General features: G+C 35.3%; 1 protein-coding gene across 11 annotated transcripts in view; it reads left to right on the forward strand.

The window, feature by feature from the left end:
• Positions 1-21,908, forward strand: part of LOC115216453 (transient receptor potential cation channel subfamily M member 3) — an 841,279-nt gene that overhangs the window by 548,223 nt on the left and 271,148 nt on the right. For 2 of the 11 annotated variants that reach the window (XM_036506318.1, XM_036506317.1), the window contains exon 2: positions 1,712-2,323. The exons of the other annotated variants lie outside the window; for them this stretch is intronic. In XM_036506318.1, the coding sequence (XP_036362211.1) occupies positions 2,192-2,323 (132 nt within the window). In that variant the 5' untranslated portion in view covers positions 1,712-2,191. The remainder of the gene's footprint in view (positions 1-1,711; positions 2,324-21,908) is intronic. 11 annotated transcript variants of the gene reach the window in all.

Here is a 21,908-nt window from a genome sequence, read left to right on the forward strand (position 1 = left end):
TAAACACACACACACAAACTCTCATGTGCACACACACACACACAATGGGCTTCTTTCAGTTTCTGTCTACCAAATCCACTCACAAGTCCTAGGGTGGTTTGTGGGGTTGTAATAGTTGCTACTTGCCAATGAAATTGAACCTGAAACCTTTTATTTGGGAAGCACACACAGCCAATGTTGCACCTACATATGCTTACATGCACACACACACGTTCCTAATTCCTCAAGTAAATACATTGAAAATTCTAAGGTGTTTCATAAAATCATTTGTTTATTGTCAGTCTTCTAAGTTTTGATAGCTGTCCAGTTGGCTATTATAATGCTACTCCTATGGACATATGCTCTAATTGTACTTTAAGTACATTTCTCTTTTTCTTTTTCATGTGTTTTTAATTTTTTTTTTGTTTTTCTTAGTTTGTAGGTTTTTTTTTTTTTTTTTTTTTACTTTGTCATTGTTTTTCCTCTTCATACATTTATTTTCCATTTATTTCCCTGTAATTTTATTTTAACATTAGTTCCACTACTACTACTATTATTATTATTTTATTATTCTTTTTGCCAACTTAAAAAAAAAACTGACATATATTCAAATACATATTCAAACACTGCAGGCATACTTTGACATAAACACATAAATACACACATTCTTATACCCCTGTGTGGCACATGCTACACACATACGCGCACACACACACACACACACACCACACACACACTCAAACTGAAGAACAAGCTGGCTAACACAATCAATGCCTCTACAAGCTGTACATTTTTTTCTTAGGAACATTAGTTCCATCACACATCTGAACATTTTTCCATTTGTCCTGATATCAACTGTAAGTTAAGGTTTTCTTTGAACTTTTCCTTTGGATTAATTGGACAGCCTTATATTCTACCTTTTATCATTTAGCCAACTTCTTTTTTAAAATTTCTATTCATTTTTGTTTACTTAATATATCTCTTACCATATCTCTCATTCTTCATTTGTTTCGTTAAGTCAAATTATGTATTTGTTTCTGTTGTTTTAAATTCCAACATATACTCATGGTTTATTCCTAAATTTCTATACACCATCTCTTTGTACTTTTTTTTACATTTCTAATTTGAGTTTCTTTCTCTAAAAACGGCTTTTTTTTTTTTTTTTTTTTCTACTACTTTTGATCTATTCCAACATGGACATTTATGGTGCAAGATTTTTAGTTGAATACCATTTCTCATCATGGTGTGTGTCTTCACAAGCTTTCTTTCCGATAGGCTTTCCTATTTGATAATGAAATTCTGTACAGTTGTATTGTTTGAAATTAATAAATGTGAAATATGAAACCCATAGTCATTTAAAAAATATGAAATTTCAAACTCTTAGTCATGTATATAATATGCAATATTAATACAAATCATATCTATATATATATATATATATATATATATATATTATATATATATATATATATATATATATATATATATATATATATATATATATATATATAGTTATTGTACTTGCTTCTGTATTAGTTTTCCTGATTTTAGTCAAACATTGTTTGTTTATTGTTCTAATTTTTCAGAATACTTCTCCCCCACCACCCCTATCACCACCAACACCACCACTATACTATCTCTCTCTTTTGTTCCTCTACCTCTTATTCTTCTTCCTTCTCCTCTCTGCTCCTCCTTTCTCTTCTCAGTTTGAAATTCCTTTTGCTATTCTTAGGAATGGAAAAAGAACTAATACCTCTTCCTGACCAGTTGGCATGTATTGATTGAACACAGAACAATTTGCAAAAACAATGACCCCTAAGAAAACACCTATTGTTCTTAGATTTTCTCTAATGGTCAACAAGAATTCTTTTCACATAGGACATTTTATTTTGTGATCTAGAACTTGGATGAAAATGAAACTGCCTCTGCTATCGTTGTTTGCTCTTTCTGCAAGTTAAAATCTTCAAGACCTCAATGTTTCCTATTTCTGTCTGTCAACTTTATATGGATGATTGGTTTGGAACAAACTTAGTGAATGTCCTTTATGTGTCAATGAGAAATAACATTATAGGAATAATATTACCAAAATAATTCTAACTAAACATGTAGCACATCCATTTCAAGATTATTTACTCACATGTTATAGTGATTAATTGGGGGGGGAAAACAAACGAGGGGAACCAATCCACACGGAGATCTCTTTGTTATTACAATGGTGAGAGATAGACGGATTTATATAAAAGAACCTATCCCAACTGTGAGCTTGAATGTGGATTTTAACTGGAAGAAGAAAGCTGAAGTGAAGTTAGGGATATGGCGAACATCAAAACGGCAATATTTAGAGGTATGGACAATGTGACCTTTATATAACAGCACATGCATGCACATAGATTTATTTCAAATGTGCACAAAAGTAAAAAAAAAAATTTTTTTAAATAATTACCACACTATTAAAGAAAGTAAATCTGTTTTGCAAAATCAGAGTGAAATAGAGTGCATGTGTGTGTATATGTTTGTATGTCTGTATATATGCTCACTTACACACACTAAAATACAGAAGCACATGAGTTTAATGCATACTTTTACACTAGTGTGCATGTTCAGTTCGTATCTTGAAATTAATTCCCTTTTTCTTCTCTTATTTTTTTTAATGCATATTTTCTCCAATTTTTTTTTTATGGCAGCTTTCTTAATATTTCACTTCTTACCATGATGGAATATATAGGCATGCATTTATTTAATTATATATGATTATCTTAGTTTTGATCCAATATTGTTTCATTTATGATAAATAAAATGTATCCAAAATAAACCAAAATCTGATTCCTCTCTCTTGAAGAATCCTGCAATATATTACCCTTATAAATTGTACTTTATATATATAGGTATGTGTATGTGTTTACATACACCTATATATATAGGTGCATGTATATATATATATATATAGGTGCATGTATATATATATATATATATATAGGTGTATTTATGTATATATATATATATATAGGTGTATTTATGTATGTATATATATATGGGTGTGTGTGTGTATATGTATATGTGTATATATATATATATATATGTATAGGTGTATGTGTATATATATATATATTATATATATATATATATATATATATATACACACAACATGCATATACATATTTATTATATAAGCCATAAGATAAATGTGTTATTCAGTTTATGCATTCAATTTTTTTTTCTTTTTCTTACATAATATTGTTTTTTTTTAGTTACCCACTGACAGTATTCACACATACACACACAGTGTTGTGCATATACCTTGCACAGCATTTTCTATTAATATTGAAGCTTGTTGTTTTATCGCACAGCAAAAGTGAGAAAAATTATTGAACATCACAAGGCATTTGCACTAAATATTCCAGATAGCAATATTTCCTCATCCCAATTTAGATTAATCTGCTCGCTTTCGTTACGCAACATAATATAAACACGCACGCACTTTTGCATACATTTATTCATGCTATTTGCATACAGGTGCTAATAAATAAAATAGTGCGCATATCCAAACACCATTTTTTTTTTTTTTCAAACAAAGCTTGAAATGTTTTCAATAAAACGTGAGGAGAAACTAATTGATAAAATTTTGTAAATAATGAAAATAGTGATTTTGTTTTGAAGACTCAGTTTTTTTGTGTTTCTCTGAATAAATCTGTCTCACATGCTTAACTAATATTGAACTTTAGCTAATAATTTATTATCTGTACTTGATTGTCGGAACTGTAAAAATAATGTATTTCTTTGGTATTTATGGCTAATTCACTATTGGTTCCCTCCTTGCAACACACATATATTTATAGACACCACACATGGCTGTGTGGTAAGAAGTTTGCATTCCAACCACATGGTTCTGGGTTCAATCTCTCTGCATGACACCTTGGGCAAATATCTACTACTACAGTTTTGGGCTGGCTAAATCCTTTCAAGTGGATTCGGTAGACAGAAACTTAAAGAACCTTGTCACACACACACCCACCATTTGACAACCAGTGTTGGTGTGTTTACATCCCCATAAGCTAGGGGTTCAGCAAAAGAGTTCGATAGAATAAGTTCCAGGCTCAAAAAAAGTACTGGGATTGATTCATTTGACTAAAAATCCTTTCAAGGCGATGCCCCAGCATGATTTCAGTCTAATGACTGAAACAAGTATACATACACACGTACAAACAAGTATACATACATACATACACACATACACACACACACACATATATATATATACCTTCAAAATGTGGAGTAGACGAAACAGGGACAACTGAAGAAGGGGAATATTCCTTGTGTTGTATGTCTTGTAACCTGTTTTTTCATTGACCCCAGCAGAAATTAATCTTAGAACATAAAGATGGATGAAATGCCACTAAGCATTTTGTTTGGTATGCTAATAATCCATCTAGCTCACCTCCTTAGCGGTGTTACTATATATATATACATACATACATACATACATACATATATATATATATATATATAATATATATATATATATATATATATACACACATATATATATATATATATATATATATATATATAAACATGTATGTATACACAAATGCACCATACGCATATTTAAATACACACATTCATTAATGTATTCATCATCTCTTTGTTGCTATTATTGTATCACAAACAATACATAACTGCAGCTCACCCCAATCCCTATCACATGTAGCTATGTACATGTTAATATGCCTCATTGCTTGGGTTTTTTTTTCTTTATTCATATTTATTTTCTTTAATTGAAGTGTTTTTTTTTGTGTGTGTGTATATATATATATACACACACACACACACGCTTTTACTCTTTTACTTGTTTCAGTCATTTGGCTGTGGCCATGCTGGAGCACTGCCTTTAGTCGAGCAAATCGCCCCAGGACTTATTCTTTGTAAGCCTAGTACTTATCCTATCGGTCTCTTTTGCTGAACCACTAAGTTATGGCTACCTAAGCACACTAGTATCGGTTGGCAAGCAATGTTGGGGGGGCAAACACAGACACACAAACATAATTACGTACATATATATATACATTTCAGTTTCCGTCTACCAGATCCACTCACAAGGCTTTGGTCAACCCGAGGCTATAGTAAAAGACTCTTGCCCAAGGTGCCACGCAGTGGAACTGAACCCAGAACCATGTGGTTGGTAAACAAGCTACTTACCACACAGCCACTCCTATGCCTACATATATATATATGCAAATAATATTAAACATAAAATTGATATATTTAGATATGAGTTTTGAGAGTTATGATAAAGAAACTACTCAATGACCCTTGCTTGGAGTTACATGTTGTGCATAATAACTTCCCCTGTTTTATTAATAGATTGTGGGATAATGTCTAATTTACATTTTATTATGTTTGACAAATACTATTATTTTGTTTTCTTTTTCCCTGGTTGAATGTTGACCAGTATGTTTCTTTTTAATGAATGCACATTTTTTTCCCCCGTTATGTAACATTACAATTGAACTAAGCACATAGCATCGCATACGTTGTCGAAACGTCCTTTTCTTTTTGCCTGACATTGTTTGAATTACTTTGCATCTGAGAAATAACTATGATAATGGTATTCCGAATGAAAATTCCGCCTGCTTTCCTTCTTTCTCTTTTTCTTTGTTTCCTTCTTCCTCTCTCTTTCATGCACTTGTAAATATGCTGCAATGGTTTAAATGATTCTGTTATGTGTATTAGGCAAAGCCCATTGGTAGTTACTGCTAGATGTCCTAGTTTGAATAACTGCAGATGGATAACTGTTCCAAGAAAGCAAATCCCAAAGAAATTACATTCTAGGAAGTCAGAGTTCTTGTTTACCAAGGAACTTCAAAAGTCTCTCTCTGAATGCTAAGTGTTGGTGAACTACAAATAATGAGTTGGCTAAACCGTTTTGATTCCAACATACCCGAAAACTACCCTTAGTTCTGTTGCAGAAACTTTCTCATTTCAAAACGTTTGTATTGAAATTATAAACCTTCCTTCATATTTTTTCCATATAAGGATATTTTGCCAAGTTATGTTCCAAAGTCAAACTTAATTATTCCTGAGTTAAGTATTTTACTAAATTTATTCAAAGTCTTAAATTATCTTCAAAATTATGAGTTGTTTATTTAATTAGAAATATATTCAATGAGAAATATAATCATGAAAGGGGTTATGTGAGTTTGTGTGCGAGATTGCTTATAGTGGCTTAACCCTTTTGATACCAACCTCTCTGGTTCTAAGATACAAATTTTCAGTTTTGAATCAATCTTAATCAAAACCTCTCAGTGAAATTTCATGTTATTTATGTTCCAAGAACCAGCTTGATAATTGAAGGTATTTTACTAAATTCTTCATAATTTTTAGTATTGATTGAAACAGAAACTGCGTATTGCTAAAAGAAATCTGGTAATGAAAGGCCTAAGCTAGTAAATATAAGGATTTGGAGTAAGATAGATATAGAAACATTGTAAACTTAGCAATAATAATTCTCTAAACGAGATATAAACAGTAACTGCTCCATAACAGAATGTGGCTAGGGACAGGGCAGGGCGGTGGGGGTGTTACCGATGCATTTAGCCCCAGGCGATCATCAACGTCACCAGGAGGGCTGACACCATTTGCAGGCTAGAGGACACCGTGATGGTGTCAGCCCTCCTGGTGACGTTGATGATCGCCTGGGGCTAAATACATCAGTAACACCCCCACTTCCCTGCCCTGTCCCTAGCCACATTCTGATGGCTGATGTCCCTTATGTCATTGTAAACTTGTTCAGTGAAAAAAAAAAAACATGATTTTTATAGGAGGAGAAAAGGATAAATGAGATATTTTTGGCTTGCATTTTTGCCTTTAGTGTTCTGGTCTTTAAATGGGAATCAAGATTCCAGAGACTTTGTTTACTGGAAAGATAACAGCATTGGCAGTTTAAGAAAATATTGCTATATTTCATGCTGACTGCAATTTCTAACTTTGATATGTTACCATAAATAGTTGTCTTATATTGAATTCATAATATCTGTCAGGAGCATTTTTATCAATCCCAAACAGATGAAATGCAAGTAGAGTTTGGCGTGGTTGGAACTGAGAATGTAGATGAACAAATCTAAATATACTGTTAGTCTTTTAATCTGGTGCACTGTTTTATCTGCCATTCCACTATTTTAATCCTAAAATGCAAGACTTTTTCTCTCTTAATCCCCAGTTATATTGGTAAGTGTTCAAACAAAGAAAACTGACAAATGATTAAAGTTAATATTTGTTGTGCATATATCTGTAAGCATTTCTTGGAGGTCACTCACTAACATCATAATTTTTCTCTTCTTGTCTTTCACAACTCTGTCTTTACTATTATACACTGAACTGTATATTACATTGTCTTGAATTATAAAATAATTGATTCTCACGCAGGTAACATCATTCTTCATCATTTTCCATTCAGTTCCTTGTGCTGGTATGGGTTGCATAGGCTTTTAGAGATCATATTTTAGGCCCACATGTACTTCCTATCACCAACACTTTCAGTTGCCTGTTATGGCTCATAAGGATGATGTGCATCTATTCTGAAACCAAGATACAGAAGCCTAAGATTTTCAAGGGTGAGAAGGGGTTTGGAATGATGTGGCATTTGTATTTCCCATAAAATGTCTCACCAAAAAAATAATTCCACACAATAACAAACTAGTAAATCAGTGCTACATTAACCCTGTAGTATTTAAACCACCCATATCTGGCCCAAATATCTGATCTGTTTTGTATTCAAACTGGCCGGATCTGACCTCTCACACTTCCCCTACAATACCATTTAAAAAATAAACAATTACATCATTTAAATCTCAAAGCTATAGGATTAATTCAAAACAGTGTGACTGAATAAGCGTTGCATTTGACAGAATAATCTGAATGCTAAAGGGTTGAAGATTCCCAGCAATAGTAGACTTGTCACAGTCCTTTGTTGTCTCCTTCATGAAGTTCAGCTTCTTGAGACTGATCTTCACCATTTCTTTACATGTTTCGCTAGTTTTTCCTCTCTTGCTGATCCCTTCCACTTGAATGGATTGCTACTTCTTTACCCATTTAAATCACATATCCATATCCATATGGAAATAGTAGTTGTGATACCTGTGCCGGTGGCACATAAAAAGCACCATCCGAACGTGGGCGTTGCCAGCTCCGAGCCGACTGGCTTCTGTGCCGGTGGCACATAAAAAGCACCATCCGAACATGGCCGATGCCAGCGCCACCTTGACTGGCTTCTGTGCCGGTGACACATAAAAAGCACCATCCGAACGTGGCCGATGCCAGCGCCGTATTGGCTGGCTTCCGTGCCGGTGGCACGTTAAAAGCACCAACCGATCGTAGCCTATGCCAGACTCCCCTGGCACCTGTGCTGGTGGCACGTAAAAAGCACCCACTACACTCGCGGAGTGGTTGGCGTTAGGAAGGGCATCCAGCTGTAGAAACACTGCCAGATCAGACTGGAGCCTGGTGCAGCCCCTGGCTTCCCAGACCCCGGTCGAACCGTCCAGCCCGTGCTAGCGCGGAAAACGGACGTTAAACGATGATGATATCAGTGGAACCTCTCTCTTTTTTACATTACATCTGTTTTCTCTTCTATCCATTTCCTGTCTCAGCTAATTTCTTCCCCATTCTTCATCCACATTAACCTTACATCAGAGCTTGCAAATTTAATTTAATTTTTTTTATTCCCAGCCTTCACTGCCATTCAACATCCCACTTCATATACAATGCTCATATAATCTGCTCTTCACTCAAAGAAAAAAAAATGTCTTTTTGATATCAGCAGACATAGCTTGTAACTTTTATCAACTTATTCTCTATCTATTATGCTTTCAGAGCACCCACTTCAGTACTAATTAAATCAACTGTGGTTATCAACTACTTCTGAATAGCCTTCCATGCTTTTGAAAGTATTTGATTAATAGTTGTTCTTGCTTACGCATGAAACATCTGTAACATATGAAGTTGACCTTCTCTGTCAGTTTGCCTGTGAATCTAATATGGTCATAGTTTACATTGAACACATTATAAGGAATTTCTTTTCTATGTACTGAGCGTGGTCAGATGACAGTAAGGTTTGTCATCATTCCTGCAAACCCAGATTTTTATCCTTGCTTAGTTTACTTTGATGCTGCCTGATTCTTGGTTTTGCTTCTACATTTGGAATTCTTTCTAAATTTTTGACTGATTCAATTACAAGAACTAGACATTCAGTTTATAGGAATTCCTTCAGAGATCTCATGTTTTAATTCCATTCTTTGGTCTCAAGAACTACAAGAAACAAGACCGAACTGAGATATGAGCCTCAATGGATATTTACCTGCATACTAAATTCTTCATAGAATTGATTGCTTGTAGTATCTCTGTACACAGCATGCATGACTCTCACAAGTCATTCATCTACGCCTAGTTTCCTTGGTAACCCCCCCCCCTATACACACACACATACACATGACAGAGTGTGATACAAAAGGTTTCTCTAAATTGATAAATGCTATCATATAAAGGTTTTCTTGCCCTATAGCTATCTCATTAGGAAGAGGGCACCTGAAATGCATTTCATCTAAACCAATTTGTATCCTATTTACCTGTGATTTATATATATACTAGCAGTATCGCCCGGCGTTGCTCGGGTTTGTAAGGGAAATAACTATAAAGCATTTTTAGAGAGTTATAGCCAAAAAATGGAAAAAAAATTATGGTAAATTTTTTTTTTAGTTAAAAAGGTCGAGTTGCGTCCCCTAGACAGTCTGTGGTTTGTGTTTCTGATTCTCGACCCCATGTCGAAGTTATCGATTTTTTTCAGAACTGGGGGAACTTTTCAAAATTTTCGCTGCGTTAGTTTTGAATTATGACATTGGGCTATGTGTGGATCAAGTTTCATCAGAATCGGTTGAAAGCCGTGGTCAGGGTGAGGGTACAACCTAACAGACATACAGAAACACACACAGACAAACTGCCGTTTATATATATATATATATATATATATATATATATATATATATCTTTGTATGTATGTATTGCTATAATTACAAATGCGTTAGTTTGATGCATATCTAGTTACATTTTTTTCTAAAGCATCTCTGTTACCCTTGCAGCAGTTGATCCTATTACTAGAAAACCACTCATTGAGCATAACAGATTGACTATGTAAGGGGAAAAGAACATGCTTCATTTCACTGGATATTTTCACCAGCTATCCATAATAGTTCAGTTGCATTCCTGGTCTTCATATACATAATTATTCTTTCAACTATATATCTATCAATTTCAATAGTTGCTTCTTCTGTTAGGCTCGTTTGGGTAGTAGCTCTATGTCTTGGCTTATCACATGTTGAGTGATACATTCGTTTTGTGACTGTCTTTCCTGTTTACTGGTAAGTCTTGTTGGTTTGTCTGTCCACCTGAGTGATAGGTAACCAGGTTGCTGACGGTTTCTCAAAGTTAGCTTATTTGCTCCAAGAGCTTTGATCCCTCTCTGTTGTGTCTACCATAACCTATTTCTTTACTACCCTCAAGGGGCTAAACACAGAGAGGACAAACAGGGGCAGACAAACGGATTAAGTCGATTATATCGACCCCAGTGCATAACTGGTACTTATTTAATTGACCCCGAAAGGATTAAAGGCAAAGGTGACCTAGGGGAATTTGAACTCAGAACATAACGGCAGACGAAATACCGCTAAGCATTTTGCCCGGCGTGCTAATGATTCTGCCAGCTCGCTACCTTAACCATAACCACTGTGTGCATACGAAAAGCCATCATGGTGTTACCAAACATCATGTCCATTAATGTTATCCAGCTGTTATAATAAATTTTTTACCATCTCCTACCAAGGTAATCTGCAAGAAAACATCATAGAAACAGTTCTTTTGCTCATATATCATTCCTTAATGTAGTGCATATGCGGAGGTCACTGTTGTGTTGCCTATGAGCATCTAAGATTAATTATCCTGTCACAAACCCTGGCTACTTCAGTTTATTTATTTGCTTGCCAGTAATGTCTATCAACATTAGTGCTGTTGCTTACCAATACCTCTTTCATGCACAATCCAGAATGCTAGTTGAGCCATCTTACCTATGGCTGTTGCCTATCATCTCTGCTCAGTACTATGAAGTGCAGTGCTCATTCTGTGTACACTATGCTGCTAGGGGCCTCATTGTAGCGTACTAATGATATTGTGTCAGTTGATCTCACTACTGAAGGATGGTTAATGTATTTGTGAAACAAGAATGCAATATTTTAGTTTCTTCTTTGTGGTAAGAAGCTTGGTTCCCAACCACAAGGTCACCACTTGACAACCGGTGTTGGTGTGTTTACATTCCCGTAACTTAGCAGTTTGGCAAAAGAGACTGATAGAATAAGTATTATGCTCAAAAAGTAAGTTCTGGGGTCAATTTGATTGACTAAAATCCTTCAAGGCGGTGCTTCAGCATGGCCGCGGTCAAATGACTGAAACAAGCAAAAGAATAAAGAATATAAAACATAAGAATGTCAAACCAACACGAGAGGCTTTATGTTGTCACTCAATTTGTTAGAAATAGCAGCCAAATCTTTTTCAAATTACATCTGAAAGGAAGAATACATTGGGCAGCATAGTCTTATATACATACATACATAAAAAAATGGTTGATCACTGTTAAATTTGCCATCCTTTTATATTTAATTAGCAAAACAGATACTTTAGTAGCTGGTATATTTCACATTGGTCAACTATGTTCGATATATTCATTGTGTACATTCAGATTTTCCCTACAACTTTCATATATTCTTTTCTTATTATGGAAATTTGCTTGATGCTCTTTTTACTGGAATTTATGCCAAGCAGGAATTATATATGCATGCGCACACACTTACATATGCACAAAGTTTAATTCCTTTATTTGAGAGTATTTTTGGGTAAAACAATTATTTTTATATCTTCTGAAGTAGTTATTTTTACATATTCTTCGTTATCATATTGGATTCAGCCATTTCTTTCTTATTTTTCTTTTTTTTTTTTTTGTCTCTAGTGATATAAAAACCGTATTTTAAAGCTACTTTATACAACTTTATATTCATACTCAGCCAGTAACGATGTTGAGATAACAGTTGTTTGTGGTGAATGAAAATTGGTAGTCATGCCCGGAGGCTATTTTCATTGATGTTTGTCACTAAAAGGCCGGTGATTTAACAGTATTAAAACTCTTAAAGTTGTTTGTTTCCAGATAAATCACAAAGTTCCTGATCCAAAGTCGTTTCTTGTCCCAGACCATTTTTTTTCCTGTTTTTTTGTTTTTACTATTAGATTGTAATTTTCAAAACTATGTCTTTATTCATTACTACTCAGTTTCTCAGACATTTTCTCTAACTTAATATTTGTAATGTTTATCCTATCATTATTATTATTATTATAGAAACAAAGCTGGTAGGATTTATGTGGTTAGTGGGTTTCTACCTGTAACCTTAGGTGTTCACATGTTTTCGGCAATCTTTCAAGTGCCATTTATCTTTATGTTGGCTTATTGTTCCCAATGCACCAATTATTATAGGCATAGCCTTTACCGATTGCATGCTCCAAATTCTTCCTACATCAAATTTATTATTATTATTATTATTATTATTCATCGTTTAACGTCCGCTTTCCATGCTAGCATGGGTTGGACGAATGACTGAGGGCTGGTGAACCAGATGGCTGCACCAGGCTTCAATCTTGATTTGGCAGAGTTTCTACAGCTGGTTGCCCTTCCTAACGCCAACCACTCCGAGAGTGTAGTGGGTACTTTTACGTGCCACCGGTATGGGGCCAGTCAGGTGGTACTGGCAACGACCTCACTCAAATCTTTTACACATGTCACCGGCACAGGTGCCAGTAAGGCGATGCTGGTAACGATCACGCTCGGATGGTGTCTTTTACGTGCCACTGGCATGGAGGTCAGATAGCTGCTCTGGCAACGATCATGCTCGGGTGGTGCTCTTAATACCCAACTAGCACGGGGCTCGAGTGCCAGTAAGGCGATGCTGGTAACGATCACGCTCGAATGGTGCCTTTTAAGTGGCACTGGCACGGAAGCCGGTTAGCTGCTCTGTCAATGATCACACTCGTATGGTGCTCTTTGCACCCTGCTAGCATGGACGCCAGTCAACGACTTTGATTTTTATTTTTATTATCATCATCATTATTATTATTATTATTATTATTATTATTAAGGTGGCAAACTGGCAGGATCATTAGTATGCAGGGCAGGCTTAGTGGTATTTCGTGTCTTTACATTCTGATTTCAAATTCTGCCAAGGTCAACTTTGCTTTTCATCCTTTCAGGGTTGATAGAATAAGTACCATTTGAACACCTTGAGAGTCAATGTAATCAACTTACCCCTCCCGTAAAATTGCTGGCCTTGTGCCAAAATTTGAGACCGTTATTATTACTAACAAAACTGAAGGTACATAGTCTAGTGGTTAGGGTGTTCCATTCATGATAGTAAGATTGTGGTTTCAATTCCCAGACTGAGAAGTATATTGTATTCTTGAGCAAAACACTTCATTTTGTGTTTGCCCCAGTCTGCTCAGCTTTAAATGAGTTCCAACAATAACTAGGAAGTTAACACTGCAATGGACTAGCATCTCATCCAGGTGAGTGGGGAGTGTTGTACTCTCATTCACTTCTGTACCATGGAATCGGGATTAAGCTCCTGCCTTATGACTCCTGGGGTTACTCACACATTTAAGTCTGTAAGTCTAGTAAAACTTCTGTTATGGTATTGAGACAAGACTGCTCCACAAAACATGTTTTTATCTTTTCTTTACCTTTTTTCTGGTGCTTATTCTTTCACCTAGATTCTATAATCATCATCATCCTCATTTAATGTCTGCTTTCCATGCTGGCATGGGTTAGACAGTTTGACTGGAAATGATAAGCCAGAGGGCTGCAGTCTGATCTGGCATGGTTTCTACAGCTGGATGCCCTTCCTAACACCAACAACTCCAAAAGTGTAATGCATATATTTTCATAAATTTACATTTTATAAAAGTTTCAGTTTTTTAAAATCTGTTCTAAGAAGTATGCTTCCTAACTACATGGTTCCAGGTTCAGTCCCAGTGCATGGCACTTTGTGCAAGTGCCTTCTACTGTAGTCCTAAGCTTTGTGAGTGAATATTTTGCTAGACGGAAACTGAAAGAAGACTGTAGAATGTGTGTGCGTATCATTGTGTTTGTCCCTCACCACCACTGTACAACTAGTGCTGGTTTGTTTACATCCCTGTAACTTAGCGATTGAGCAAAAGAGACAGATAGAATAAGTACCAGGCTTTAAAAAATGGGGTTGAATTGTTTGTTTAAACTCTTAAACCTTTCAAGGCAGTGTCCCAGCATGGCTGCAGTCCAATGACTGAAACAAGAAAAGATAATAAAAAAAAACAACGTATTTCGTGATCAATGTGTTGTATGTTTGCTTATTGGGTTCCTTTTTTTTTTTATTAATACAAATCCTTATTGAGTTAAGATATGAAGACTTAAGCCATTTCATCACTGATATTTCACTTCTATTTATGTATTCATTATGTGGATTTGTTATTCTTTCAAATTAAGATGTTAAATGATTATAGGAATAATTATTTAGTAAGCTTAACCAGATACCTCATGCAAACTAACTTGTTGATTCATCTAATAAACAATGGCTGCTGTTTGCTTTTTTTTTGGTGGGGGGGGGATTAAAAGCTAGTTAAAATGATTTAGCACCCTCTCTATAAAGCAGAGTAATGCATAAATTTATGCTGAGCAAAGAGCTTATGATTTGGTATTGTTTCCTGGTTGGAGTGTGACACATTATTAATGCTTTTAAGAAATATTTTAAATTTTATTTTCATCTCTAAAAACTTTTAAGAAGTTATTATTTCTTGGGTGCAGCATTGGGTAAGAAGCTCACTTTGCAACCTTGTTGCTTTAGGTTCAGTCCCACTGTGCAGCACCTTGGTCAAGTGTCTTCCACTATAATCCCTGGCAAATCAGTTCTTGTGAGTGAATTTAGTAGACAGGAATTGTCTGGAAGCCAATCAAATGTATGTGTTGCTTTGTGTCTGATTCCTCCCCACAGCTTGACAGACAGTGTTCGTTTGAATGCGTCCCTGTGACTTAGTGGTTTGGCCAAAGACACTGATAGAATAAGTACCAGACTTTAAAAATATGAAATTTAATACTGGGGTTGATTTGTTCAACTAAACCCTTGAAGGGAGTATCCCAGCATGACAACAGGCTGGAACAAGTAAAAGACAATAAAATATTAAAAAAAAAAGAAAAGGATTTTTTTTAGGTTTTGCTTTCTTTTTCTTTTCTTTTCTTTTCTTTTTTTTTTGCTACATTTGTTAGAAGAAAGAATTGCTTCAAGAAATCATTTGTGTTTTTTTTTGTTTTGTTTTGTTAAGATATTCATCTTTGAAGAAACCTACATTGTTCAGTTTTTGATTTGGATATTAACTTCTGATATATATATTATATATATATATATATATATATATATATATATATATTTTTTTGCTTTGTTCTTAGTTATATTAATTTTGATTTATTGCAAATAACATTCGTTGTTTGCATTGAGCTTTGCATAACTACTATTCATAGATCTATGATATGCTGCTACTGTAAAAAATAATTTCTGTTTGCAACAAAGCTTTTTAAATTTTTAATGTTGACGATACACCCTCAAAATATAAAACCTGTTTTTGATGCACTATGCTTCGTTAACAACACATAATTAACAAAATCAATAAATAGGCAATTACATAGATCTCATGTGTCAACCAGTCTAATTAAATGTATGTAGGGTTGTCAGACCTTGACAGACAAATATTCAGTAAAATTGATCAGATTGGTCTTAATTTTACGACACACCCAGAGATTAACAATGACACACTGCTATGAAATCTCCTGGTTTAGAGGTTTGGCTAAGTTTCAGAAGTTTAGTTTAATAGAGACAATTTGCAGCTTAATTTTTATACCTGTCTGCAAACCTCAAGTAGGTTTCATACTTAGCTAAGAGAAAAGTCAGGTATGCATCAAAATTGTTAACTAGATAATTTTCGGAATGTTGTCAATCGGATGTGTAGCCAACTGTGGAAATAACTTAGGTTATGGAATTTTTATCGATACATAAAAGAATATAAAGATTCCCTCTTCTGTTTTTTTTTTTTTTTGTCTTATTAAAATTGGAGAGCAAAAGTTGACTGCATTGTACAAATACAGAGGTGTTTTTAGATCAGAAATATTATTCTCATATGAGAAAATATGTTGTCAACAATAATCTGTACCTAATATAAGTACCTGGGTATAACCCATAGCCTGTTAATATAGACAAGATATCAATACCTCAGCCAATCTGACGTTCCAGATTTTTGTAAAACTTTGTTCTTTGGACTCAAGAGAGTGCAGCAAATAACTAAAGTGTCCAGAATATGAATCAGTGGTTTTTAACCCTATTTCTTATATTTCTGCTGAAATACACAGCCTTAGTTTTAATTACTTTTGTCTGTGCCGGTGACACGTAAAAAGCACCATCCGTTCGTGGCCGTTGCCAGTGCCGCCCCATCTGGCCTCCGTGCCGGTGGTACGTAAAAGCATCCGTTCGTGGCCGTTGCCAGCCTCGCCTGGCCCCCGTGCCAGTGGCACGTAAAAAGCACCATCCGTTCGTGGCTGTTGCCAGTGCCGCCCCATCTGGCCTCCGTGCCGGTGGTACGTAAAAGCATCCGTTCGTGTCCGTTGCCAGCCTCACCTAGCCCCTGTGCCGGTGACACGTAAAAGCACCATCCGTTCGTGGCCGTTTGCCAGCTCCGTCTGGCTCCTGTGTGGGTGGCATGTAAAAAGCACCCACTACACTCACGGAGTGGTTGGCGTTAGGAAGGGCATCCAGCCGTAGAAACACTGCCAGATCAGACTGGGCCGATGCAGCCTTCTGGCTTCACAGACCCTAGTTGAACCGTCCAACCCATGCTAGTGCGGAAAACGGACGTTAAACGATGATGATGATGATGATGATGATTAATTGGGTGTTTGGAACTTAAATTTATTCGAAATTTTAATAGTAATGTTTTAATTTAAATCACTTTAAAACTGGAAGATTGTATCATAGAACTAGGGGTAGTCTCAGGTGGACTGGTATCGAAAGGGTTAAGTCTGAAGCATAGTTTCAATGGGACTGAGTTTGTTTCAGTTGAACTTCAATTATTAGTCACTATGGTATATTGCAGATATTTAGTAGGATCAGTAAAGTAAACTTTCATCAAATTTCTTGGTGCTTATACAAAATGATGAAATTAATACTAATTTTCAAAAGAAAAATATTATCTTCAAATAAAATTGAAATGTCTTGTTTGTATAACTCCTCTAACATCTCTGTCATTAACTTCACCTCCTCCTCCTCCTCTATGGTTCTGCCTCTCTGACTCTGTGTATGCATTCCTTTATTCATTGTCTGCTACTAAGCCTCTTGCTTATGCAAACCCTGCACCTCTTATATTAACTCCTTCTGTATCACTCTTTTACTCTGTCTCTCCCTTTCTCTATATGAAGTAAAGTGTGACTAGAAAACTCAAATGACCAGATCCTAAATTGCCTATTAAATAGAGATTTAAGGTGACGAGCTGGCAGAATCAATGGCACATCAGGAAAAATACTCAGTGGCATTTCATCCAGTTTTATGTACAGAATTCAAATTCTACCAAAGTTAGACTTTGTCTTTCATTCTTTCAGGGTTGATTAAAATAAGTACCAGCTGAGCACCGGGGTTGATATAATCGACTAGCCCTCTTCCACAAAACTGCTGGTCAAGTACCAAAATTTGAAACTGTTATACTACAGAGATTGGTCAAACCTCTAAACCTGAAACCAGATATTTTAAGTATGAATTATTAGTAACTACTCGTTACCTGTGAGGAGAAACAAAAGATATTATTTCCTAGTTTTTGTACAGGTATATGTGCCTGTGTTTAATGATGGATTTAATTTAAAATAATGTTTTCATAAAATTATTTTGGTTAGCTAAAACTTACAAGGTATTAAATTTTTTTCATTCCTTTTTACTGTAAATTGAATCAAAGCTTATAGTAAGAAAAAGAAAACCAAGAAAAAAAAGCAAATTGCACTATTTAAAGCTGGTGGTCTTGTATCAAAACGCAAAGGTTCAAAAGCACAGCTTTAAACTCTAATATAATTCTGAAAGGAGGAGGAAGACAAAATCTGTTTTTTGAAGTCTGTGTGTATATGTATATATATATATATATATATAAATTAGAAAAAAACCACCTTTTATCAATTCAAAATGAACAATTAAATTACACCATCTAGAAAATTACATATAATAGAAATATTAAATATGAAATAACAATAATATACCAATGATTAAGCAATGTGCAAAATAATAAATAAAACGTATATTATTATTATTATATATATATATATATATATATATATATATTAAATTATATATATAGAGAAGGAAAATAGAAAGAAAGTTGACATAAAAGGTACAAGATAAGAGTACATACTAGGTTTTGTGGCAGGAAATGAGTAAGGGAAATCTACACATACACACAATGAAAAAGAATCATTGAAGCAGAGGAAGAGAAGGAGTAAATGATAGTGGTTATGAGAAGAATTATAAGGATAAGAAAATTTATATTTAATTTTGTTTTAAGTTAATATTTTTTGTCTTTTGCTCCTGCATGGCCACAGTCAAGTAAAAGAATAAAAGAATTTCATTATTTTATATAAACGACAAGAAATTTGATAAAAGTTAAATCATAACTTTTTTAGCCATATTTCCTGATATTATCCAAAAGTATACTTCCAAAGTTACCCATTATATGACGAGTTAGACCTTTATATTTTGATCAAATATAAAATGCTTATAAATGTGATATACAATGAATCATGGACAAGATGCTCCAAAAAGGGAGAAGATTGAGAAATATTTCCCTGAGTAAAGCATGACATTAACCCTTTCGTTACTGTATTTATTTTGAGAAGTTCTGTGTTTCTTTCAATTATTCTAAACTAGCAGTATCGCCCGGCGTTGCTCGGGTTTGTAAGGGAAATAACTATATATGCATTTTTAGAGAGTTACAGCCAAAAAGTAGCAAAAAAATGCATTAAAAATGGAAAAAAAATTATGGTAATTTTTTTTTAAATCGTTGACTCACCGTAGACATTTTTAGAGAGTTACTTCCCTTATATAATAGTGAAAAAATGCATTAAAATGGAAAAAAAATGATGGTAAATTTTTTTTTTAAATCGTAGACTCATCATAGACGCACGCTAATACCCAGAAGGGCTCGATATGAATCACGACTATAAGATACCCGGTTTTGGTTAAACTGCACCGCAAAATGTGGGAGTAGTTAGGAATCTAAATCGTAGGAGACAGACACACAACCTTACTTTTATATATAAAGACTAGCAGTATCGCCCGGCGTTGCTCGGATTTGTAAGGGAAATAACTATATAAGCATTTTTAGAGAGTTACTTCCCTTATAAATTCGGGCTTTCTTAGCCATTTTTGTTTTGGTGTCTTCAAGCCATGAAGTCGTTGTTCTAAAAGAACGCTGGTTTCCTTCACAACGCATTACGACGTTGATTTCTTTACACTCCCTTCCCCACAGCTTCACGAGGGAGGGAAGGGGGAGAAGCAAACGGGTGCAGCTGTGAGCGTGGACGCCAACTCCGCCGCCATCGACATATGATGCATTTTATGCATTAAAATGGAATAAAAAATGATGTTAAATTATTTTTTAAATCGTAGACTCATCGTTGACGCGCGCTAATAGCCAGACGGGCTCGATATGAATCACGACTATAAGATACCCGAATTTGGTTAAACTGCACCGCAAAATGTGGGAGGAGTTAGGAATCTAAATCGAAGGGGACAGACACTCACACAACTAGAGTTTTATATATATAGATATAACAAAGAATTTAGTAAAATAACTTAGTTATCATTCAGCTCGTGTTAGGAACATAAATTGTTGACTAAGGTTTGGTGGAAGATTTTAATTCAAAATTTAGGGAAACAAAACATTTGTACTCAGAGCTAGAGCTGGTTTCAGCCGGGTTGGTAACGAAAGGGTTAAATTACACCAATGAATATTTAAAAAGGGTGGTGGGTGGTAGGTGAGCAGTGTTAAGTGTACTTTTGAAATATTGAAAAATGACAGGTGGTTGGGATTATCAATTTGTCAAAAACGGGTTACAAAGGATTATGGATTTACCAAAACTGGTCGTACAGGATAATTAATTTTGCTGAAATGGGTCAGAGTAGGTAATTCATTAATTTTCCGATATGGATCGCAGAGGATTATTTCCAAAATGGGTTATAAAGGATTATTGCTAAAGTGGGATGTACATGATTACTGATTGACCAGGCTGGATTGCGACAGTAGAGTTTTGGTTTAAATCTTAGGATAAATACAGTACATTAGGTAAATACTATGTCTAGTCATGCATTTATATTTTTACTTGGTTGGTCTGGTAGATTTATCCTTTACTTGTTTCAGTCAGTAGACTGCAGTTAGGCTGGTGTACCACCAAGCAGAATATTTAGTTGAATGAGTCAACCCCAATCAGTCTCTTTTGCCAAACCACTAAGTCATGGGGATGTAGACATACCAACAAAGACACACATTTATATAAATACACACACACACACACACATACACGAAGGCTCCTTTCAGTTTCTGTCAACTAAATCCACTCCAGTGACTTTGGTCAGCCTGAGGATACAGTAGAAGACACTTACCCAAGGTGCCATACAGCAGGATTGAATCTAAAACCATGTAGTTGCAAAGCAGGCTTCTTAACTATGCATCCATGTCTATTTCTACACACACACATCAGAATGGGATGATTGGGTAGCAACTGTTGAATTGACATGGCTGAGTAGATATTGAACCTTTCTGGCAACAGTACTTTTTGGTGCTGGAAGCACTGGTGTACACACACACACACAGGTGGGGAGGAGAGAATAAGAGGAACAAATAAATTGGCATTGAATCAACAATGCCAAATAGGCACGTGTGTGTCCCCGTGTTTCTTGTCTTAAAACTGTGCATTGGTTGTAAATGAGTGTCACCATCATAAGCAGTGTCGTTTCATTTCTAGTCTTCTATTTAAGCAAGTCATGCCAAGGAGAAATATTAGGTTGCTTGGAAACAGGCAAGGGTTGGCTTCAGGAAGAGCATTCATTTGTAGAAAATCTGTTTCAGTGAATTTCATCTGACCCATGCAAGCATTGGAAATTAGACCTTATGATGACAATGTCTATTACAAATTAGATGCATTATAACCTTTATTGTAATCAAAACAATTATAATATTTAAATTCTAAGAACAGAAAAAAAAAGAGAGATAAGAAAGAAAAAGAAAAGAAAAAAAGGAGTTGAAATAGTAGAAGTTGAAGGAGGAAGGGGCAATGGGCCACACACCCCAGAAAAAATGGTCTGCTCAGCTCTGTGGTAATGACAGTAATTGTGCTACCATAAGGTGGCGAGCTGGCAGAAACGTTAGCACGCCGGGCGAGATGCTTAACGGTATTTCGCTTGCCATTACGATTTGAGTTTAAATTCCGCCGAGGTCGATTTTGCCTTTCATCCTTTCAGGGTCGATAAATTAAGTACCAGTTACGCACTGGAGTCGATATAATAATCGACTTAATCCGTTTGTCTGTCCTTGTTTGTCCCCTCTGTGTGTAGCCCCTTGTGGGCAGTAAAGATATAAGTAATTGTGCTACCACAGAGAATGGTCAATGACTTGCTGCGGCAGTCACTTCACCCCATGGGGATCATTTCTCCAACAGGTTGCCATTATCCCTATTTTGCAGAGTAAATCAGTAGAACGGAGTCCAAGAATACCTGACAACCTAATGGCAACTGACA

Source organism: Octopus sinensis, linkage group LG10 (genome assembly GCF_006345805.1).
Source record: "Octopus sinensis linkage group LG10, ASM634580v1, whole genome shotgun sequence".
NCBI lineage: Eukaryota > Metazoa > Mollusca > Cephalopoda > Octopoda > Octopodidae > Octopus > Octopus sinensis.